This window comes from Desmodus rotundus, chromosome 2 (assembly GCF_022682495.2).
Source record: "Desmodus rotundus isolate HL8 chromosome 2, HLdesRot8A.1, whole genome shotgun sequence".
Lineage (NCBI taxonomy): Eukaryota > Metazoa > Chordata > Mammalia > Chiroptera > Phyllostomidae > Desmodus > Desmodus rotundus.
The window spans coordinates 162,594,969-162,613,661 of record NC_071388.1 but is presented as its reverse complement, the minus strand read 5'-3'; the positions used below and the strand labels follow the sequence as shown (position 1 = coordinate 162,613,661).

The 18,693-nt window shown below is 38.8% G+C and overlaps 1 protein-coding gene across 2 annotated transcripts in view; it reads right to left on the bottom strand.

The window, feature by feature from the left end:
• Positions 1 to 824, bottom strand: part of MTX2 (metaxin 2) — a 60,873-nt gene extending 60,049 nt beyond the window's left edge. The window contains exon 1 of one of the 2 annotated variants that reach the window (XM_045196268.2): positions 554 to 824. Coding sequence is in view for 1 of the 2 variants with exons in the window: in XM_024561472.4 (XP_024417240.1) it covers positions 554 to 593 (40 nt within the window). In the remaining variant the exon portion in view is untranslated. The remainder of the gene's footprint in view (positions 1 to 553) is intronic. The other variant, XM_024561472.4, reaches the window with a different exon arrangement.
• Between the last annotated feature and the right edge of the window lie 17,869 nt (positions 825 to 18,693).

Here is an 18,693-nt window from a genome sequence, read left to right as displayed (position 1 = left end):
CCCATCAAATCAGTATTTCTAAAAAATATATGTAGATTTAAAGATTTTTCAGTGAACCCTAAAGACCTAGCAAATGGCTGTATTGTGTCGCTTGGAGATGAAACAAAAACTTCGGTAGCCCCTCAATGACAAAACGCTCACAAGAGCGATTCATCGGTGACAATCAGCTTAAACTTCAGGTCCCACCACCGAGGCTGCTTCCACTCTTTCACTGAAGCCTTGGGGCTCCAGGCCCGTGTGGCCACACCTCCCACCTCAATTGCAACCCACCCCCTCCTCCAAATACCCCTGCATCTCCCGACCTATTGGGGAGCTGGACAAAGCACCGCCCCGGGGAAGCAGGCGGGACTCCTGCCGCTGCGGGGTGACCTTGACCAACTATCTCTCCCTCAGTTTTCTCATCCGTGACATAAGGCCGGTACCCCGCGCCCGCCTCCAACCTCAGGCCTGGCTTTGGCATCTAATGCCGCAAAGCCGGGGGAAAGCTGCAGCCCTAAACCCCTCGCTGCACCCCGCAACCGTGGCCCCCGCGGTCTGCGGCCACGCGTGCTACCTGCGATCTGCGAGACTAAGGCTTCCGCCACTAGAGACATGTCGGCTGGGCGGCCCTGCGCCCGTGGGTCCTGCTCTCGGCGGCCCGCAGCGTCCTTCCGCGCAGCCCCGGCGGCTCCCGGCAGCTAACAGGCCTGGCCTAAGCCGAGACTCAGGCTCGCAAAGCCCACTACCACCGCAGAGGCGGCAGCGAAGACCCCAAGGTTACCGCCAGGCCGAACCAGGAACTTCCGGCGCAGCTGACAGCGGCTGCGAGTGCTTCCGCCGGCGCCGTCCCCGCCCTCCTCCCTGGGTGCTGGGGTCCTGTGAGTCCCAGGCTCCAGCGGCTGCCTGGCAGGTGGGAGGGGGCCTGGCGGTGCGTGGTTCCCAGTGACTGCACTCAACCTAGGGCGTGGGCAGGGGGACCGAGGAAGTTTTTAGTATCCGTTCTGTAAATGAGAATCTTGTAAGCACGTGACATTTTTAAGCACATACTATAAATAACGAATTTTAAAAAAATATTTACAGCAATCTATTTCATTTCATCGTCTCAACAACCAAGTAAAATGATGTTACCTCCATTTTACTGATAAGAAAACAGGCTGAGAGAGTTTCAACTTACTCAGTCTGCTCAGGCCCAGATTCAAATCCACGTTCATTTCCTCTGTTCTCCTATACTGCTACGTTGATTAGCCCGTGGACAGACATTAGTGTTTATTCCTTGATTCAAACATGTTTGTCAAAGGGAAGTGGACTTGAGTAGCACCTAAGCTAGGAGATATTTTGCCCTTAAACTCTATACACCCCAAATGAAGCTCATCTTGGAATATAGAATACTCTAGTTTCACACACTTCTCCCCTTTTGGAGAGGGGCAGGAAGAGAAGACACCAAGTCCCATAAGTTACTTTTTATCCCTTTAAACTAATAACTTCTTAAGTTATAAATATACAGTTAAATAAAAACCAGAATGTGATTTAGAGGCATAAGATATAAGTGAGACAGACTTCAGATATCATCTGGAGGGCCAAAGCCCTCTGTCACTAATGAGAATCAGGTTCAAAGCAGTGAAGTGACTCGTTTAAATCACACAGGAAATCAAAAAGATAGTGTATCAAGTTTTTGCAAGGGAAACTTGGTGTTCTAAGAATTAATGTCCCTGACTTAACATTTAGGGAGTATATGTCCTTTCTGTATGTTTCCATAACTCTCCAAACCTCTATTATAGTTTATTGTTTATATTTCTGCCTAGTTCACTAGTGTTAGTTTCATAATAGATTGCCACAAACAGAAATGTCTTGTCTCAGTTCTGGAGGCTAGAAGTCCAAAGTCAAGATGCCTACAGGGCCATGCTTTCTCTCAAAGCTCTAGGGAAGAATCCTTCCCTGTTCCATTGTAGCTTCGGGGGATTGCCAGAAGTTTTTGGCCTTCGTTGGCTTTAGACATATCACTCAAGTCTGTCTCCTTCATCACATGGTATTCTGTGTGTCTGTGTCCAAATTTCCCTTTTCTCATAAGGATACCAGTCATTGAACTAGGGTCCACCCTAATACAATATGACCTCATCTTAACTTTATTTCATGTGCAAAACTATTTCCAAACAAGGTCACATTCACAGGTACCAGGGGTTAGAAACTTGAACACACCTTTTTTTGTAGGGGGTAGAGGGAGTTCTATGCACTACACTAGATAAATATTTTAATGTCTTATTACTATTTGCATCACCCTCTACAACTAGGAAACTGGTTGAATTAAATTTAAATTTACCCCAAAACTTATATGAACATAAACACACCAGTGTTTTAAGAAGCAGTCTTCTCACTGGTTGAGATTCAGAGTTTACGAGAGGCTGAAATAACAGGTTTTTCTTGTTTGTGTTGAGTGGGGTAACACTAACAGTAAAGAGTAAGCTATGCTCAATTTCCTCCTCCTCATCCTATGAGTAATAATGACCAAGAGAAATTAAATGCTCCAGGTATTTCAGTGTCAATTGAAAGAGAAGCTTTCAGCCATGGCTGGTGTGGCTCAGTGGATTGAGTGCTGGCCTGCAAACTGAAAGGTCGCTGGTATGATCCCCAGCCAGGGCACATGCCTGGGTTGCAGGCCAGGTCCCCAGCTGGGGACGTTGGAGAAGCAACCTATTAATGTTTCTCCTGCACATTGATGTTTCTCTCCCTCTCCTTCTCCCTCTCTTCTCCTGTCTCTGAAAATAAATAAATAAAATCTTTAAAAAAGAAAAGAGAAAATCTTTCACTTCCTGTCTGTTCTGGGCACAGTGGAGAATTATGTATAACCTATAAAACTGAAGACCCATCAGCTATTCAAGTTCTATCACCAAGCTTTGTTGGTCATCATTAAAAAGCTGAAGATAAAACATTTTGACTATTTGTTGGTGCATGCAGGATTTTTTAGATTTCTCCATATTGTAGAGCCTGAACCAAAGTCCTAAGAGAGTACTTAGAAATGGATTAAGGAAACCAAAACCTATCAAGTCCAAAGGGCAGAGGTGAGGTCCAAAGTGCAAGAGAATGGCAAGGGACTGGGCATTCGGGCAAGAACAAGATGCGAAGCAAAGGAGAATGTGCCCTTGAAATGTGAGTAAGCATCTATGGCTGAACGTGGATGAATTGGACTGGCTGAAAAGTACTGGGCTGGGACTGACACCAATTCTGTTCTAGCAAGCTTTTGAGAAAGAAACAGGGATCTGCTGGGGGCACTGTCCACGCTCAAACCTTTCTTCTTGTAGCCAGTTAAACAGAATCATCAGTGCCATATGGATTCGCTTTTTCTCTCTGACCGGCGGTTCTTTTGCTTCCCACACAGGCTAATTTAGGCTGGAAAGAATCTATAATGTGGGAGGTCTTTATTACTAAAAATTAAATCCAATAAAATGCAGATGTCCTGATGGTACCCACAAACAAGCTGTCTTTGTAATAAATAGCCAACTGGAGAAAATATATTTATGCATCTGTATTAGAACAACTGGAGGTTTTAAAACTGGAGATCAGTTTAAGATCACCACAATTAAGGAAAATACAAGAAAACAAGCCACTGGAATTTTTAAGAATGAGGTTATAAAACAAAAGTTTAGAGAATCCATATGTCACTAAAAGGATAATCACACAATTATTTAAAATAAAATATTAATGCATGACATTAACATCCTTATTGTTTACCCTAATAAAATCACTTTTCTTGCAAAACTGTTTTGTCTTAAGAATATTTTTGTGTCTGTAATCTAGATTTTATATTACTATATTAAACAAAAAATATACAGCTATCATGATGAATATATACTTTAGTAAGATTAAAATACTATAAAATACTAAGGCATTTTATTTGCATTTCATTTTTCCTCTGACAGAAATATTAATATTTTAAATGTAAATGTTTTCTTTTTTAAAAAATGCCTGCAAGCACTGGCTTGGGTGGCTCAGTGGATTGCGAGTCAGCCTGCAAACCAAAGGGTCGCCCGTTTGATTCCCAGTCAGGGCACATGCCTGGGTTGCAGGCCCAGTCCCCAGTGCAGGTTGCACGTGAGAGGCAACCACATATTGATGTTTCTCTCCATCTCTTCCTCCCTCCCTTCCTCTCTCTCTAAAATAAATAAATAAATAAAATCTTTAAAAAAAATTAAAAATGCCTGCAAGAGAAAATGTTGGGCTAAGATTCTTTCAAAATTATATTATTTATTTAACAATGATATAATAAATTCAGGCCTTTTTATGAAATTAGTCCAGCCCTCATCAACTGAATTATATATTGTATATTCAATCAAAATAGAATGTTAACACCATTAAAAAACACTAAGGTAACCATGTTATGCCCCACAGCTTTTCTGTTCATCTGTTAACAGGGGTTTTCTTAAAGATTTTATTTATTTATTTTTAGAAAGAGGGGAAGGGAGGATGAAAGAGAGGGAGAGAAACATTAATGTGTGGTTCCTTCTTGTGCGCCCCCTACTGGGGACCTGGTCCACAACCCAGGCCTATGCCCTGACTGGGAATCAAACCGGCGACTGTTGGAAACCTGGTTTGCATTTGCAGCCCATGCTCAACCCAATATATTTTTAAAATATATCAATATATCAATAAAATATATTTTTAGAAAATGAAAAAAAGAATTGTACCCCTGAAACCTATATAATTTTATTGACCAATGTCACCCCAATATATTCAAGTAAATAAATGAATGTCACTTTGGAAAAGAAAAAGAAAAGACAACTCATGGAATGGGAGAACATATTCGCCAATACATCTGGTAAGGGATTAATACCCAAAATTTATAAAGAACTTAAAAAGCTCAAGACCAAAATAAACAAACGATCCAATTAAAAAATTGGCCATGGGCCTGAATAGACACTTCTCCAAAGAGGCCTTACAGATGGCCAATAGCCATATGAAAAGGTGCTCAACACTTATAATCAGAAAAATGCAAATTAAAACCACAGTGTTGTAGCAAGAAAGCATATTAAGAAAAGAGTAAGTTGGATTAAAAGGCACTATAACAGGCTTAAGATAAAAATTACTATCATAGCTTACCCAGTGCTTTTTAAATTTAAGTTCTTGAGTATTAAAGTATATACTCCTGGTAGCTGAAGTTGTGTCCTATTTTATTTGTTTTTAACGCTTGTTTTGAATGTTAGACTTTTAGAAAAGTGGCAAAAATTGTAGAGTTTCCGTATACCCTTCACTCAGTTTTATATAATGTTAATAACAGTAAAATATAACTTTGTGTTTTATTTACTGTAATTTTTGGACTATAAGACGCACTTTTCCCCCAAATTTGGGAGGAAAATGGGGGTGCATCTTATAGCTTACCTGGCTCACTACAGGATTTCTGCTTTAAAGGATGTTATTAAATATTTTACCACATTTTTTGCTTCAAATTTTTTTTTCCTATTTTCCTCCTCTAAAACCTAGGTGTGTCTTATGGTCTGAAAAATACAGTAAATACCAAATTGAATTTGTAAATGTAATGAATTTTCGTTTGTAAAATGTATGCGTATTTGTAAATATAAAAATAAAATTACTGAAATCAAGAAATTAACATTGAGGAGTACAATTAACCAATCTATAGAACTTACACTCATTTCTCCAGTTTTCCCACTCACTTTCTTTTTCTTGTCCAGGCTCCTGCGTTCCATTTAGTTGTCCTGTCTCCTGTCTCCCCCATATGTGACAGTTAATTAGTTTTTCTTTTCTTTGACTTCCATGACATTAACACTTTTGAAAAATACTGGTCAGTTGTTTTGTAGAATGTTTCCCAGTTTGGGTTTCTCTCATATATCCATGATAAATTGAGATTATGTGTTTTTAGCAAGAGTACCACAGAAGTGGTATTACTTGTACATCATATTGGCACACAAGTAACGTATCTTGCTTGTATAGCTGTGCAGTGGAGAAAACTCACAGACACTACCTTAACTTAGTAAATTTGTTTCGCATGGGGACATAGGTTTGCAATTTTGAAACTACTTGATGCATACACTATGATTCAACACGTAAGAAAACATTTCGTAGATGATGAAAGCCAGGTTTCTCATTGTCAGAGAAAGAAGTTACAAATAAGGAAAAGGGGGAAGGCTACCATGAATTCTGTGGTGTTCGGTTAAAATTTTACAGTTATAAGTTTTTTCTTTGTAATTAGTAAGTACATTGTGGGAGATATTGGGACCATGGATTGAAACTATGCAAAATCCTCTTTCTAATCATACCTTTGTCCTCTAGTTTTAGTATCCACCGATGGCTCTTGCCTGCAACAATTATTACTTTTTGTATTTACCTAATGGTGATTTTCTGTTTTATCATTCCTTTTACATTTATTAATTAGACTCTTACTACAAGAAAGAGCCATGCCTCCTCCCTTTTACTTAGTTATTTATTCAATTATTTATTTATATTAGTATGGGTTCAAGGATATTTATTTTATTTGATTGGTTATAATTCAAAACTATTATTGTTTATTTTATTAACCAAATCTCTCCCGATTTGGCTATTGGTACATTTTTCAAGTTGCTTCCTGTGTCCTTTAAAATGTCCCTAATCATTGAGTATTTCCTTATTTTGTGGCATTAAAAGCTGTTCCAGGATCACTTTGTATTTTCCATGCCCCAGGCATGCAATCAACTATTTTCCAGGGAACCTGATTTCTTTTAGTGAAGCATGATATTTAGAAACCAAGATCAGGTCACTAGGTACGCTCGATGCTACTGGATGTCCTTCGTTCCAGGCCACTCGGTGGGCAAAGGTAGGAAATATAGGTATGTATAGTAACACATGCACACACACACATCTGTATTTATTTCAAAACTATTCTGTGTGTGTATGCATATCTGTGCGTATGCACATATAAAACCATGAATTCATAGTGGGACCTTCTACCTTAACCCAACACCACAGAATTCATGGTAGCCTTCCCCCTTTTCCTTATTTGTAACTTCTTTCTCTGGCAAAGAGAAACCTGGTTTTCATTATCCACAGTGTAGTTTCTTACTTGTTCAATCATAGTGTGTGCATAAAGTAGTTTCAAAATTGCAAACCCAAATCCCCATGAGAAACAAATTTACTAAGAGTACAATATTTCTGTGCAGGATTTTTGGCTTTGGCTTTACAGTTTATAGTCAAAAAATTATTTTCCAAAGTTAGTGAGGTTAGTTCTTTTCTTCACTGCTCACTTCATGTGGTTATGTTATTCACTTAATACCCTGAGGTTCATGTATTACTCTTCGTGTTCCATTTGAGGTTCCCTCCAAGTCCTGGCTGATTTTAATTATTTATTTGGGAGGTGGGGAGCATGTGAAACACCATCGTGGTACTCAGAGTCAAAGCAATATAAAGAGACATACACAGAAACGTGTCACTCCTCCCTCATTTCTATTACACATCCTTTCTATTCATTCCTTTCCACTTCCTGTCAGTAACCAATCTCATTATTTGCGGTTTACCCTTCCTGCATTTCTTCTGCACAAAAAAGCACATAAATGTTTATTTTCTTAAACTCTCCTTCCATTTTTACATGAAGTACTTTATCTTCTTGAATGTCTTTCTTTTCTCATAGTTTTCAATGTTATCCTAGATATTTTGCGTGTTTACTTTTCTACATAAACTTTAATATCAACTTGTACAGCTCCATAAAAAAAGCTTGCTGGTATTTTTATAGGGTTTGCATTAAATCTATAAATTGATTTAAGGAACACTGACATCTTTATAATGTTGACTCATCCCATCCAAGGAGAGAAGATATCTTTCCATTTGTTCAAGTCTCCATATTTGCCTTTCTGGAGTGTTTTAAATTTTTCACATCTAGGCTTTACCCATTACTTAAGTTTATTCCTAAGTATTTAATCATCTTTATTGCTGTTAGAATGGAGTTTTCTCTGACTTTATGGACTGTAACTGGTTGTTGTTTGTACATATACACAGAAAGGGGACATTTTGTGGGAGGGGAAGCGTAGACGTGATGAGTTTCAGGTAGCAGCAGAATATACACGTGAAAGTGTTCTGGAGGTGTTTGAAGATACAGCCCTGGAGCGAGGAGGGATGTTAAGGATGGATTTTTTTTCTTTTTAATCCACTTATGGGTGATGATTGAAAGCAGGAGCTGGCAGGTGATCCAAAAGGAAGACAGTTTAAAAAAAAAAAAGAACCTTGAGCCAATGCCTGAGCCTTGGAGAATGCCCAGGTTTGGGACACAGAGAGGTGGCAGACGAAACATCAGGATAAGGGAAGTCACACAGACCAAGAAAGAGGAAAGGTCCAGAGAGTAAGAGTGGGGCTCTATGGTGGAAGCAGAAAAGACAATGAGGCCTGAGAAACGCCCTTAAGAGGCACATCATTCTAGTGTTTTCCAAAGCTTGGTCCAGCATTCTAGTTCCTTCAGGATGCTAATATGTATTGTTCAAAAGGTGTTATGAGGGTCAAATGGTTTGGAAAACACTGGATTAATCAAAATTAAACACGATTCTTTACTGCAGGACTTCTCAGAGCTATTAACATGTCCCTATGAATCACGAATTTCCATAAAAGTGAATAGTATGCAGATTTCTACACATTTTTTAAACCAACTAACCTTAAGTTTTCTTAACCAATCTTTTTTCCCAAAAGGGTTTCTTGGTATACACTTTGGAAATTTTAAAGCACACTAAATTTTAGAGCACACAATTTTCCTTAACCTCTTCTCTACCCTCAAAGTCAAACACAAGAACCCAGGAATTTCATTTTCATTTTATAGGAAACAGAACTTCCTAACTCTGGAAGATTGTCACAGACTCCTCCTGGTGTTTTCTCACCACAGCCCCCAGCTGAACAGCACACTGAAAATACTCTTAGGCAGGCATCTGAGAGCTGAAGACAGCAAGAGGGGGCTCTGAGGGAGACAGGGGACTCAGCTGAGGGGACAACAAGGAGCCATTTGAGTCCAAAGACCCAGGAGAATTTGAAAGCTCACATGCATTCTGGCAGCACAGGTCCCAAGGGTTCTGACCCAGAAGGTCAGAAAGACTCTGTGGCTCTCAGAAACAGACCCTCAACCCCGGCCATCCAGCAGCTGCAGGGAGCAGCCCCTGCCCAGGCCCATCCAGCCTGAGCCTGCAGATGAGCAACAGCGTGGCAGGCGGGCAGGGCAGGGCAGGGCTGACCGCAATTCCATCTCTCAAATATTCTCCCCTCAAAAATGTTTAATTTCATTTTAAATTTTCAAAAATGAAAAAAAAATCACTCCTCAAAAAAATAAATTTTATCAGCAAAAGATTAAGTGGTTCTCTTAATAAACACTGTAAAAGAAATTATTGTGACAGTGGAAGCCAATAGGAAAAAGTCGAATGGATTTATCATAAATCTGTTCATTGAGATGTGGCATTAATTTAAATAGAAGTTGTATGCAAAAAGAAATACTTTATATGATATTTCGTACTAAATTGAAGGGGATGACAATTGCTTTATTACCAGATACTAATGTAAGACTTTTCTTTTTTTAAGTCCTAAAGGTATTTCACAGCCTAAACATAAGTAGACATATCAATACAGTTAGATAAACTTGCTAAAGTTCTGAGCAAGTCCTAACCAGGCCTGCCAGCATGTTGGAAACCCCATTCCCATCAGTATGTAGGGTCTGGAGTTAGTCTTGTTATTCTAAATCTGGTATCCAGGGCACTCATAGTTCAAATCCTAACCTATGTCTTCCTTGCTCCCTAAATTTGTACACGCCTAATCTGTATTACAGGACTTATGTTCCAATTTGTTTTATGACTCATTTCTTTCCTAAGATATACATTTGCCCGAGACTCAAGCCCTCTTGAGCACCGTCTTGATACTTATTTACTCTACTCCTTGTCAACAGCCATGCCCCCCCCACCCCCCAGCACCTCCACCACTACCCTACACTCTGCCTGCTGGCTGGGCTCTTCCTTCCAAACGGACAGATAGCGCACTATTCTGTCATCATTTGACTTAAATTATCACCTCTTTGTGGAGATCCCTGCCACTATGCCTCACCCAAAATGTCTGATACATTCTTAGTATCAGCATTAACGGAATAAGATGGAAGTTCTCACCACAATTTTACTGGAAGTAGAAGTGTCATTGTGCCTCTATAACAACAAAAAATTCAACTGGGTGGTTCTATCGGTGTAATTATATCCTATTTAATATGATTTTTACATAAACAAAAAGTACCCGGAAGAAAACTGATACCAGTTTTCTTAAAATGATATACTTCAGAGACTATCTCACTGTAGTTTATGTGTATTATAAATCAAGAGGCCTAGAATATAATTTCTGCTCTGTGAAATAATAAAATATAATTCATGTCCTATATCTTTTTTTCTATGGTCTTTACATATCCACTACCACACTGGTTTAGGCCATCACCTCATGCTAGGATTTATGAAATAGATTCTTAATGAATTTTCCCATTTCTAGTCTCTCTCAACTCCAAATCATGCCACTGATATCCACCAGATTATTCTTCCTAAAATTCTGCTCATTCGCTAACATGCTTTCTACATATCTCTGATATTTCTCCATGCAACTTAGATATTTACTCTCTATATTCCTACACTGCTTGTTAATTCTTTCTTCTATTCATAATTCTCCTCTCACTTAGAATGCCCTTATCTCTTCTCTCTGCCTTTCCTAACTCCTGCCCATTCTTAGATGTTCTGCATAAATCTTCTACTTTGTGAAGTTCTCTCGCCTGCCCCCCTCCCTCCCAGGAGCACTCTTGGCCTCTTTGGTACACCGCTAGTGTCTAACCTCTGAAACACTCACTTAGCATTTATCGTATAGGATGCAGAGAATCCTCAATCTACAAACAAGTTGTTTTCCAAAAGCATCTTTGTAAATTGACTGCTTGAAATGCTGAATTCAATTTCCCTCAGAAGTCAGATTACAAATGTTGGTTAGATTTTGAAGCAGATTCACAGAAGTCTATTCAGCCCTGGACCAAAGTACTAATAGTACCAGTCCAAGAATCAATAGGTCAAACTTTATGCTGTCCAGAAAAACCAAAAGGATAAATATTAATTTATTCCTCCCTTTTGATAAAGCAATAATTTCCACTTTTGGGAAATTTTCCACTTAGTGTAACCAACACTTACTGGACAATGACTAAGTGCTAGGTCCTTTAGAAATACAGTGATCAAGACATCCCTTGGCCACAGAATGGTCCCTTATCTCTACCTCCTTCGTGCATGCAAACCTCCCCCATTTCATCACGCCCTTCTCCCAGGGCCCACAGTTTCTGACCTGGTGACTAGGTTATTAAAGGTAGTGCCATTCACCAAAGTGGGAATTGCCAGAGAAAAGATAGGTTTGGTTTTGTTTGGAGGTTTTGGTGGCTGTTTTGGGGTTTGTTTTTTTTATGGAAGTGTTTTCTGCTTTTGTTGTATTTTGTTTGGGAGAGAGAGGGTGTGCTGGGGACAGATTCTATATTCTATTGGAACTTAAAGTTTGGCATGCTTGTTGGACACCAGGTAGAGATCTGCAGACTAAAAAAATAAAGGAAATAGACTTAGCACTTATGTGGATAGGAAGTGACCTGGACCAGAGCTAGAAGTTTTAACTCATGAGTGTACCAAGAGAATCAATCTCTTCACTGGTGTGAGTAAGACCATTTTTGTAAGTATAGGTTATCCGAAGGTTTATTTTTTCAGTGTTAGGCTATGTGATCTAGTTCCCTATTTTGTTTTTTTTTTTTCCTTGAGGACATTTTAAAACAGAAACGAGTCTGCTCCCTTAGGGCAGGAACATTTCCAATCCAGATTTATGCTCCATGAGGACTTGTACACTATATATGGATTCAATAAATATTTGTCTATAGTTCCACTGTGTCAATGTTAGATTGTAAGACACATCAATAATTTCCCTATGGTTAATAAAAGTAATTGTAAACAGTTGGACAGTCTGATATACCACTGGCTGGCTAAATATAGCAATAATAGCTACCACATTTGCTAAAATAACAGCTCAGCTGCTATACACGGCTTGGGATTAAAGACTCATTAAATAACAATACAATTCTTTTCAGCCATACTAACCCACACATTATTTCAAGACAGGCATTGAATATTTCCACTCCCATGTTTCATCACTCCATTTATCCCACCTGGAAAGAACTTATCACTCCTCTCCCGAGGTCCACCACTCTTCTTTTTCGTTAACATCTCTCAAGTCCCACTTGTGAAGTCCTTCCTAATCTCTCTGGCCCCAGGTTATTTTTCCCACCCAGTACACATTACCTTCTTTCCTCAACTTTATCTATCTAACCTGTCTTCCCAGCCAGAATAAAGAGGAATCTTTTAAATTGGTAAGAGATTCCTTGCTTAGCCCAATCTGGTAAAATAATAGGCACCCCATAACTCCTTTGTTATTGATGATGACTGAAAGATAGACACCAAATAAGTCATAGGATCACAGACCACTGGAGCTACAATGAAACTGAGAGTCCTGTGATCCCAACCAATCATCTAGCAGACATTGTGCTTTTGTCCTCAACTTAACTACAAAAGCTAATTTCCGAGTCCCAACTAGGAGTCCCCAGACACCTGCTAAAATGAGGTCCTCTGGTGGTGAAGAAGTCAGAAAAACTAGTCTAACCCATCTTTCTTATTTTGAAAATGAAGAAACATAGTTCCTAAGAGCCAAACTTGTTTTTCCAAGGTCGCACAAGTGATAAAGTTGCAATAGAGTCTAGAAACGCAGCTTACTGACCCCTGCCATGAAGGTTCATGTGTAATGCCGAAGTGTTTGGAGACTGAAACCTTAGTTATATCACCGACATAAAAGACAAACACACTTGACAATTTGTCCTTACTGCTTTCTATAATAACATTTTGAGTTCAAAATCTATGGAATAACAGAACTAGACAGTGACTAGATAAAAATTGCCCTTGAGTTAACCAAAATAACTTTGCACTTAAAAACATCCCTATGGTTATTACCACTGAAGCTCAGTTCCAAATGGGGTAAAGTAGGGGGAAGCTTCCAGAATGCAGCTGCTTCTACTACTCTATATTTGCTACAAGGGCAAATACTCCCACGAGGGCAAAGATGCTCTGAATGACTAAATCCTCGAAAATACTTTCATAAGGTAGGTATGGCTTCTCTGATGTTGTGAAATTATCATGCTTTATTTTGTTTTGAACATCCTATATAGAATTCAATCATCTTAAAATATAGGACCCTTCTAGAACACTGTCAAAAAAAGTTTATCGAGTAAATGAGCATATTTAGCTTCCACTGCACCCCCTTAAAGCTCTGCAATGGGAGTAATCAACACAAAAAATTTTTAAAAACTATTTCATGTCTATGCTTGTTAAGAATTTGAGAGTACCACCTCAAGAAAAAATACCATTTACTAGAGGAATTAGCCGTCTTGCACTTTCCCTTCCCCCATCTTTTAAACCAGCAATAAAAAAAGAAATATGAATTTTGCTTTTCAGACAATTTATTCAGTCTCGCTATTGTTATATCTCCAGGGACTAGATTTACATTTTGAAAAAATACTGTGCTGTACAAATGTGCTTACCCTGCTCAGCCAACATATCATAGATACTGTATAATAACATGTGGGAATATTAAACTTTGCCTTTACTGGCAAGGCAATTGGCATCTTTAATTTACATTGCAGATGTTTTATACTGATGTGCTTTGGAAATATTTGAAGCATCCTTAAGACAGTATTCTGAGGTTTCTGCAGTGGTCCACTGTCATCTTTTGAAGTTCTTTAGACAATAGGATACATACATAGCTTTTCCAAAACATGCTTTGGTGGAGAAAAGAAAGAAAGTTCAAGTTGGCGTTATCCGAAGCTTCCCTGAGTGATCTGTACTTAATTCCTTTTTGGCACTGTTGCTTTAGCAGAAAGCTTTATGATACCCATCTGATAAAACCGTTCCTGTTCCCAGACTGCTTCGTGGAATCTAAACCATTTTAATGCCTTGTATTTATGAAACACTCATATTTCTAAAGTACAGATATAAAATTTTAACTCCACTTCTGAGCACATCGTGTTTTGGCTGTGTACGATCCACGAGGTGATGCCCCACGGTAGCAGTTACTGCATGTGTGTGCGCAGAGAGGGCTGACGAGCCAGGCACGACGGTGAGTCCTTCCCCGGGTGGTGCCACCAAGCAGTGTTCTTTCATTCAAGACCGCTGCTGCTATGCGCGCAGCTTGCTCCCTTTTCCGCCACTAGCTTCTCAGCTTGGGCACGGTCTGGCTTTTGTTTAAAAGGAGCTGCAGACAATTGTAACTGAATAAAAATAACTACATTAATTAAAAATAAATAAATAAAAGGAGCTGCCTTCACCATCTGTTCCTAGTGTTTGCCAGTGTTTCACTACTGTGCTACGTGCTTAAGACGTGGACTTTTGGGCATTTTTAAAGCAGAGTTTACACCTCGCTACTTTATCTCCTTCTGTGATGGAGACAGCAATACCTTCCTGATCAGGCTGCAGAGAGGATTAGAAAAGAGGAAGTGAATAGAACACTTTCCACAGAGTCAGACCTCATTAGGTGTGCAATTAACATTCTCTGAACTCATTTGGATGAGCAAGTGCTAAAGTGCACAGTACTTCATTTCTTTTTCTTTTTATTATTGTGGTAAAAAAAATACATACCATAAAATTGATCATTTTAACCATTTTTAAGTGTACAGTTCAGTGGTATGAAGTACATTCACACTGTGGACAACCACCACCATCTTCACCTCCAGAACTTGCTCATCTTCCCAAACAGAAACTCTTTACTCATTACCCATTAGCTCCCCTCCCCGCTCCCTCCAGGGCTTTGGTAATCACCATCCTGCTTTCTGTCTCCATGAATCTGACTACTCTAGGTATCTCATATAAGTAGAATCATACGGTATTTGTCTTTTTTCTTCAACTCTTATAAACTAGCTATAATTTGTAACTTCACTGCTGGCTACCTTGTCTTGGCATTAACTCATGAGGTTACATTACCATATGTACATTGCATTCAAGACGTTGGGGTTCGATGCCGTGCACCTTTATGTATATGTACCTTACTACCCTTCTAATGGGATGTTAGACTACGTCATGACGATGAGGAGGATGACGACGATGGACAATGGCGATGGTGATTTATCCTTCCACTGTTTTTTCCTCAGCCCTCTCCTTTGTGCCCCCGGAACAGTAATTCCATTGTTAGCAAATTCCTCTCATCTTTAGCCTCTTTACAAATTCTAACTCATCTATTGCCTATGGAGAACTTGAGAACTTTCTGTGCCCCGGCGGCCCTCTGCAGCCCTCTAGAGTAAAGGCTACACATTTTCCATCCCTCATATTTAATCCCCCAGCGTCTTTATTGGTATTCTTCTAGTATTTTTGTTTTTAAAGCCTTACTCTTTGATCTTTATTAAAATCTCTCTATCATTTGGGTCTCCTGTAAACTGAGATATCTAACAAAATTTGCTGAGGGGTTAGATAGAGGGTGTGAGAAAAAAAGAGGTTGTCAATGATGCCAAGGTTTTAATGGAATTACAGAGGACTGAGAAAGTGTTTGGGGGCAGAAAGGAAGATTTGGAACATGTGAAGTTTGAGACGCTCTGATGCTCATAAAACATCCATTGGGAGATAAGTTGGCAATCTGAGGTTCAGGAGAGAGGTCCAGGGAGCTTGGGATCCATCAGCCTATAGATGGTATTTAAAGTCATGGAGCTGAATGAGATCATGTAGGGATTAAGGCAGACACAAAAGAGGAGAGGTTCAAGGACTGGGTACCCCAACATTTCTAGGTCAGCAAGCCAACAAAAGATAGGCCAGAAAAGTCAGAAGAAAAGCAGCCTAGAAGAGTACCCGGAAGAAAGAAGAAATTGTTTCAAGGAACAGGATCATTAACTGTCAAATGTTGCCAATGGGTCAAGGAAGATGAGGACTGAGAAATGATTATTGGTTTGGAAATGGGAATGCCGTTGGTGGCCTTAAGAAAAGAGCGGTTCCAGTGCAGTGATAGGGGTGAAAATCTGCCTAAAGTGGGTCCAAGAGAGACTGAGGGAGAGAAGTTGGAGATGGCTGGTGTATGCAACAATTCGAGGAGTTTTGCAGAAGAGAGAAATGAGAGTGTAACTAGAGAGGGAGGGAGGGCCAAGAGAGGTTTTCTAAGATGGAAGAAATAACAGCATCACTGTATGCTGATGGGAAGGACGCAGCAGGGAAGAGGAAAGAGAATAATGATGCAACAGAGAGGGGGAGAATTGTCAGAGCAACATGTTAGGGTTGAGAGAGCATGAAACCAGTATACAGGGCTTTTCTAGAAGCATGATCATTCATCCACAGTAACATGAGAAAGGATAGTGCATATGGGCACAGATACAAGTAGGTAAGTCGACATGATGGGGACAGCTTGTGAAAATTCTCTTCTGATTCCTTCACATGACTTGGGGAAACAAAGTCATCAGCTGGGAGTGGGAGGGCAAGAAGACGGTGAAGGTTTGAGGAAAGAGGAGATGGTACAATATAATCTAGTCGTTAAGAGTGGTACTACTCAAAGGGTGCTCTGCAGACCAGGGCTTTTTTCCTTTTCTAGAAAATTCTTTGTTATCTGCCTATGAAAATATAAACAAAAATTAAGAGTAAGCATTTAGAAGCATTAAGAGTAAGTATTTATAGAATTTGGACAGAGTAATTTTATGGCTGTTAAATTTAATAAAAATTTAGGACTTGAATTTTCTATATTTTATTTCATTTTACTTGCAATTCACTTTTGTGTTTTTTTTTAACAAAACTATTATTCCAAGATAGATTTAAAATGATAAGAAACTGGCCCTTTACCACAGACAGTTTGGGAAGCACTTGTTTAACGAGCAGGAGAGACTGGGTAAGCAAATACAGCATAACTGCTGGGAAGCATCAGCAACCCCTTGACATTAGAATCATGAATTTAAAACACACATGGTTAACATAGTTGTTTTTGTCTCATCTTATTCAATAGCACAGATAAACTTTTATTAGCGGGAGAGTTGGATTTAAGCAGGATTATGGTTTCTCCAGGTGAGTACAATAAAGAAAGAAGGGTAAAGAGAATTGGGGTATAGCAACTCAACAAATGTAAGTAAGATTTGTGCATTTCTTTGTACAAATTTTACATTTTACATCCTAAGAAGAAAACTTGCATTTTACATCCTAAGAAGAAAACTATAAACAAATATTAAACTCAATGATATACATGCCAAATAGTTTAGGAAGAAAGTAGAAATGTCTGTAATTTATTTTAAAATGCATGTTTAAAAGTTAAAATGATGGATGGGTAGAGGAATGGCTAAATGGATAAATATGTGATAAAACTTAATGGTAGAATTTAAGTAATGGAGATATGGGTGGTCCCTATAAAATTCTTTCCATTTTGCTGTTTGTTTGAAATGTTTCAAAATAAATATTGGGGAAAATATTGCTTAGAATTTTTTTGTAATCATTCATTTTATCTTCCCAGCCAGGGTATTAGTTCCTGAAAGACAGAGGAAGTCACATACAGAAAATTATCTAGTCAGTGCTTCTTTTTTTCATAGATGAAGAAACCCAGTCCTGAAGATGCTGAGTGACTTTATCAAGATCAGATGGCAAGTTAGGGGCACATTTGACATCTATTTAGTTACTTCCCAATACACTAGGAACACTGAAGTACATAACTCACTTTAGATCCATGGAAGAATTTCTGCAAAGCCATTAAAACCCCAAAAACCAAATGTAAAAATTTTAAGTGTATGTTCAAATGTGCATTTTCTAAAGAAAAAAATCATAGCTTTCCAAAGATCTTTAAGTAGTCTATGACTCCAAAGAGATTACTGTCTCTTTACAAAGTTACTAGAGTAAATTTTATTTTCATCTGCACTTCTTAGAAGTACTAAAGACATCCAAGAAATATTTGTAAGCTGATAGTGTTCTACTAATCATCAGTGTTATACTGATAATATTTTAAACTGTTTTGTGACCATGGTAATCAAGAATGCTTTTTATAGTTCCAAGATTGTAAGAGTGTTTATAATTTAAGACATTCAAGCCCCTTATACTTTTTGATTATTTTGAACTTGTCCCTTAGTGAACCACATACGGCTGGCTAAGCTCTAACAAAACATTTGTTTTTCTGTTTATTTTGTACTTCTTTGACATTCACAGGTCACTGTTTGGTTTAACAAAGTCCATCCAAGCCTTTCAGTTCTTAATTTCCAGTACAATACTTTTCATGTAACACCCCTGAAGTTCAGGCCATGATATTTTGCCTTTGAGTATGGAGTAAGTAAGGGGTTGCCTTTGAGAATAGGGTCAGGCTCTTGTGCTTTCCCCTAGTCCTCTGCTCTACCACTAGCTGGAGGAAAGTCATCTTCCTGAGATTTAACCTTTTTTTTTACCTATAAATTAAATATTTCCTAAAATATGCCACAAGTTTTTTTTCTACTACTAAGTATATTATTATTTTTTAAGTAGTTTGAAGAATATGAGACAATAAATAGAATATGGTGTCATATTTGATCAAGTCAAGGAAAAATGTATGTAGTTTGTATACTTCAAGAGACCCAAATGCCGTAAATTACTAAAGAATGAAGTGATTCGACAGAGCTGCTTCTAACACTGAGGGAAAATACCCAAGTCATGTAAGCATCGTTCCAAAGTGACTGTCCCGTCCACATGTGCCTGCGTTTGCCATCCC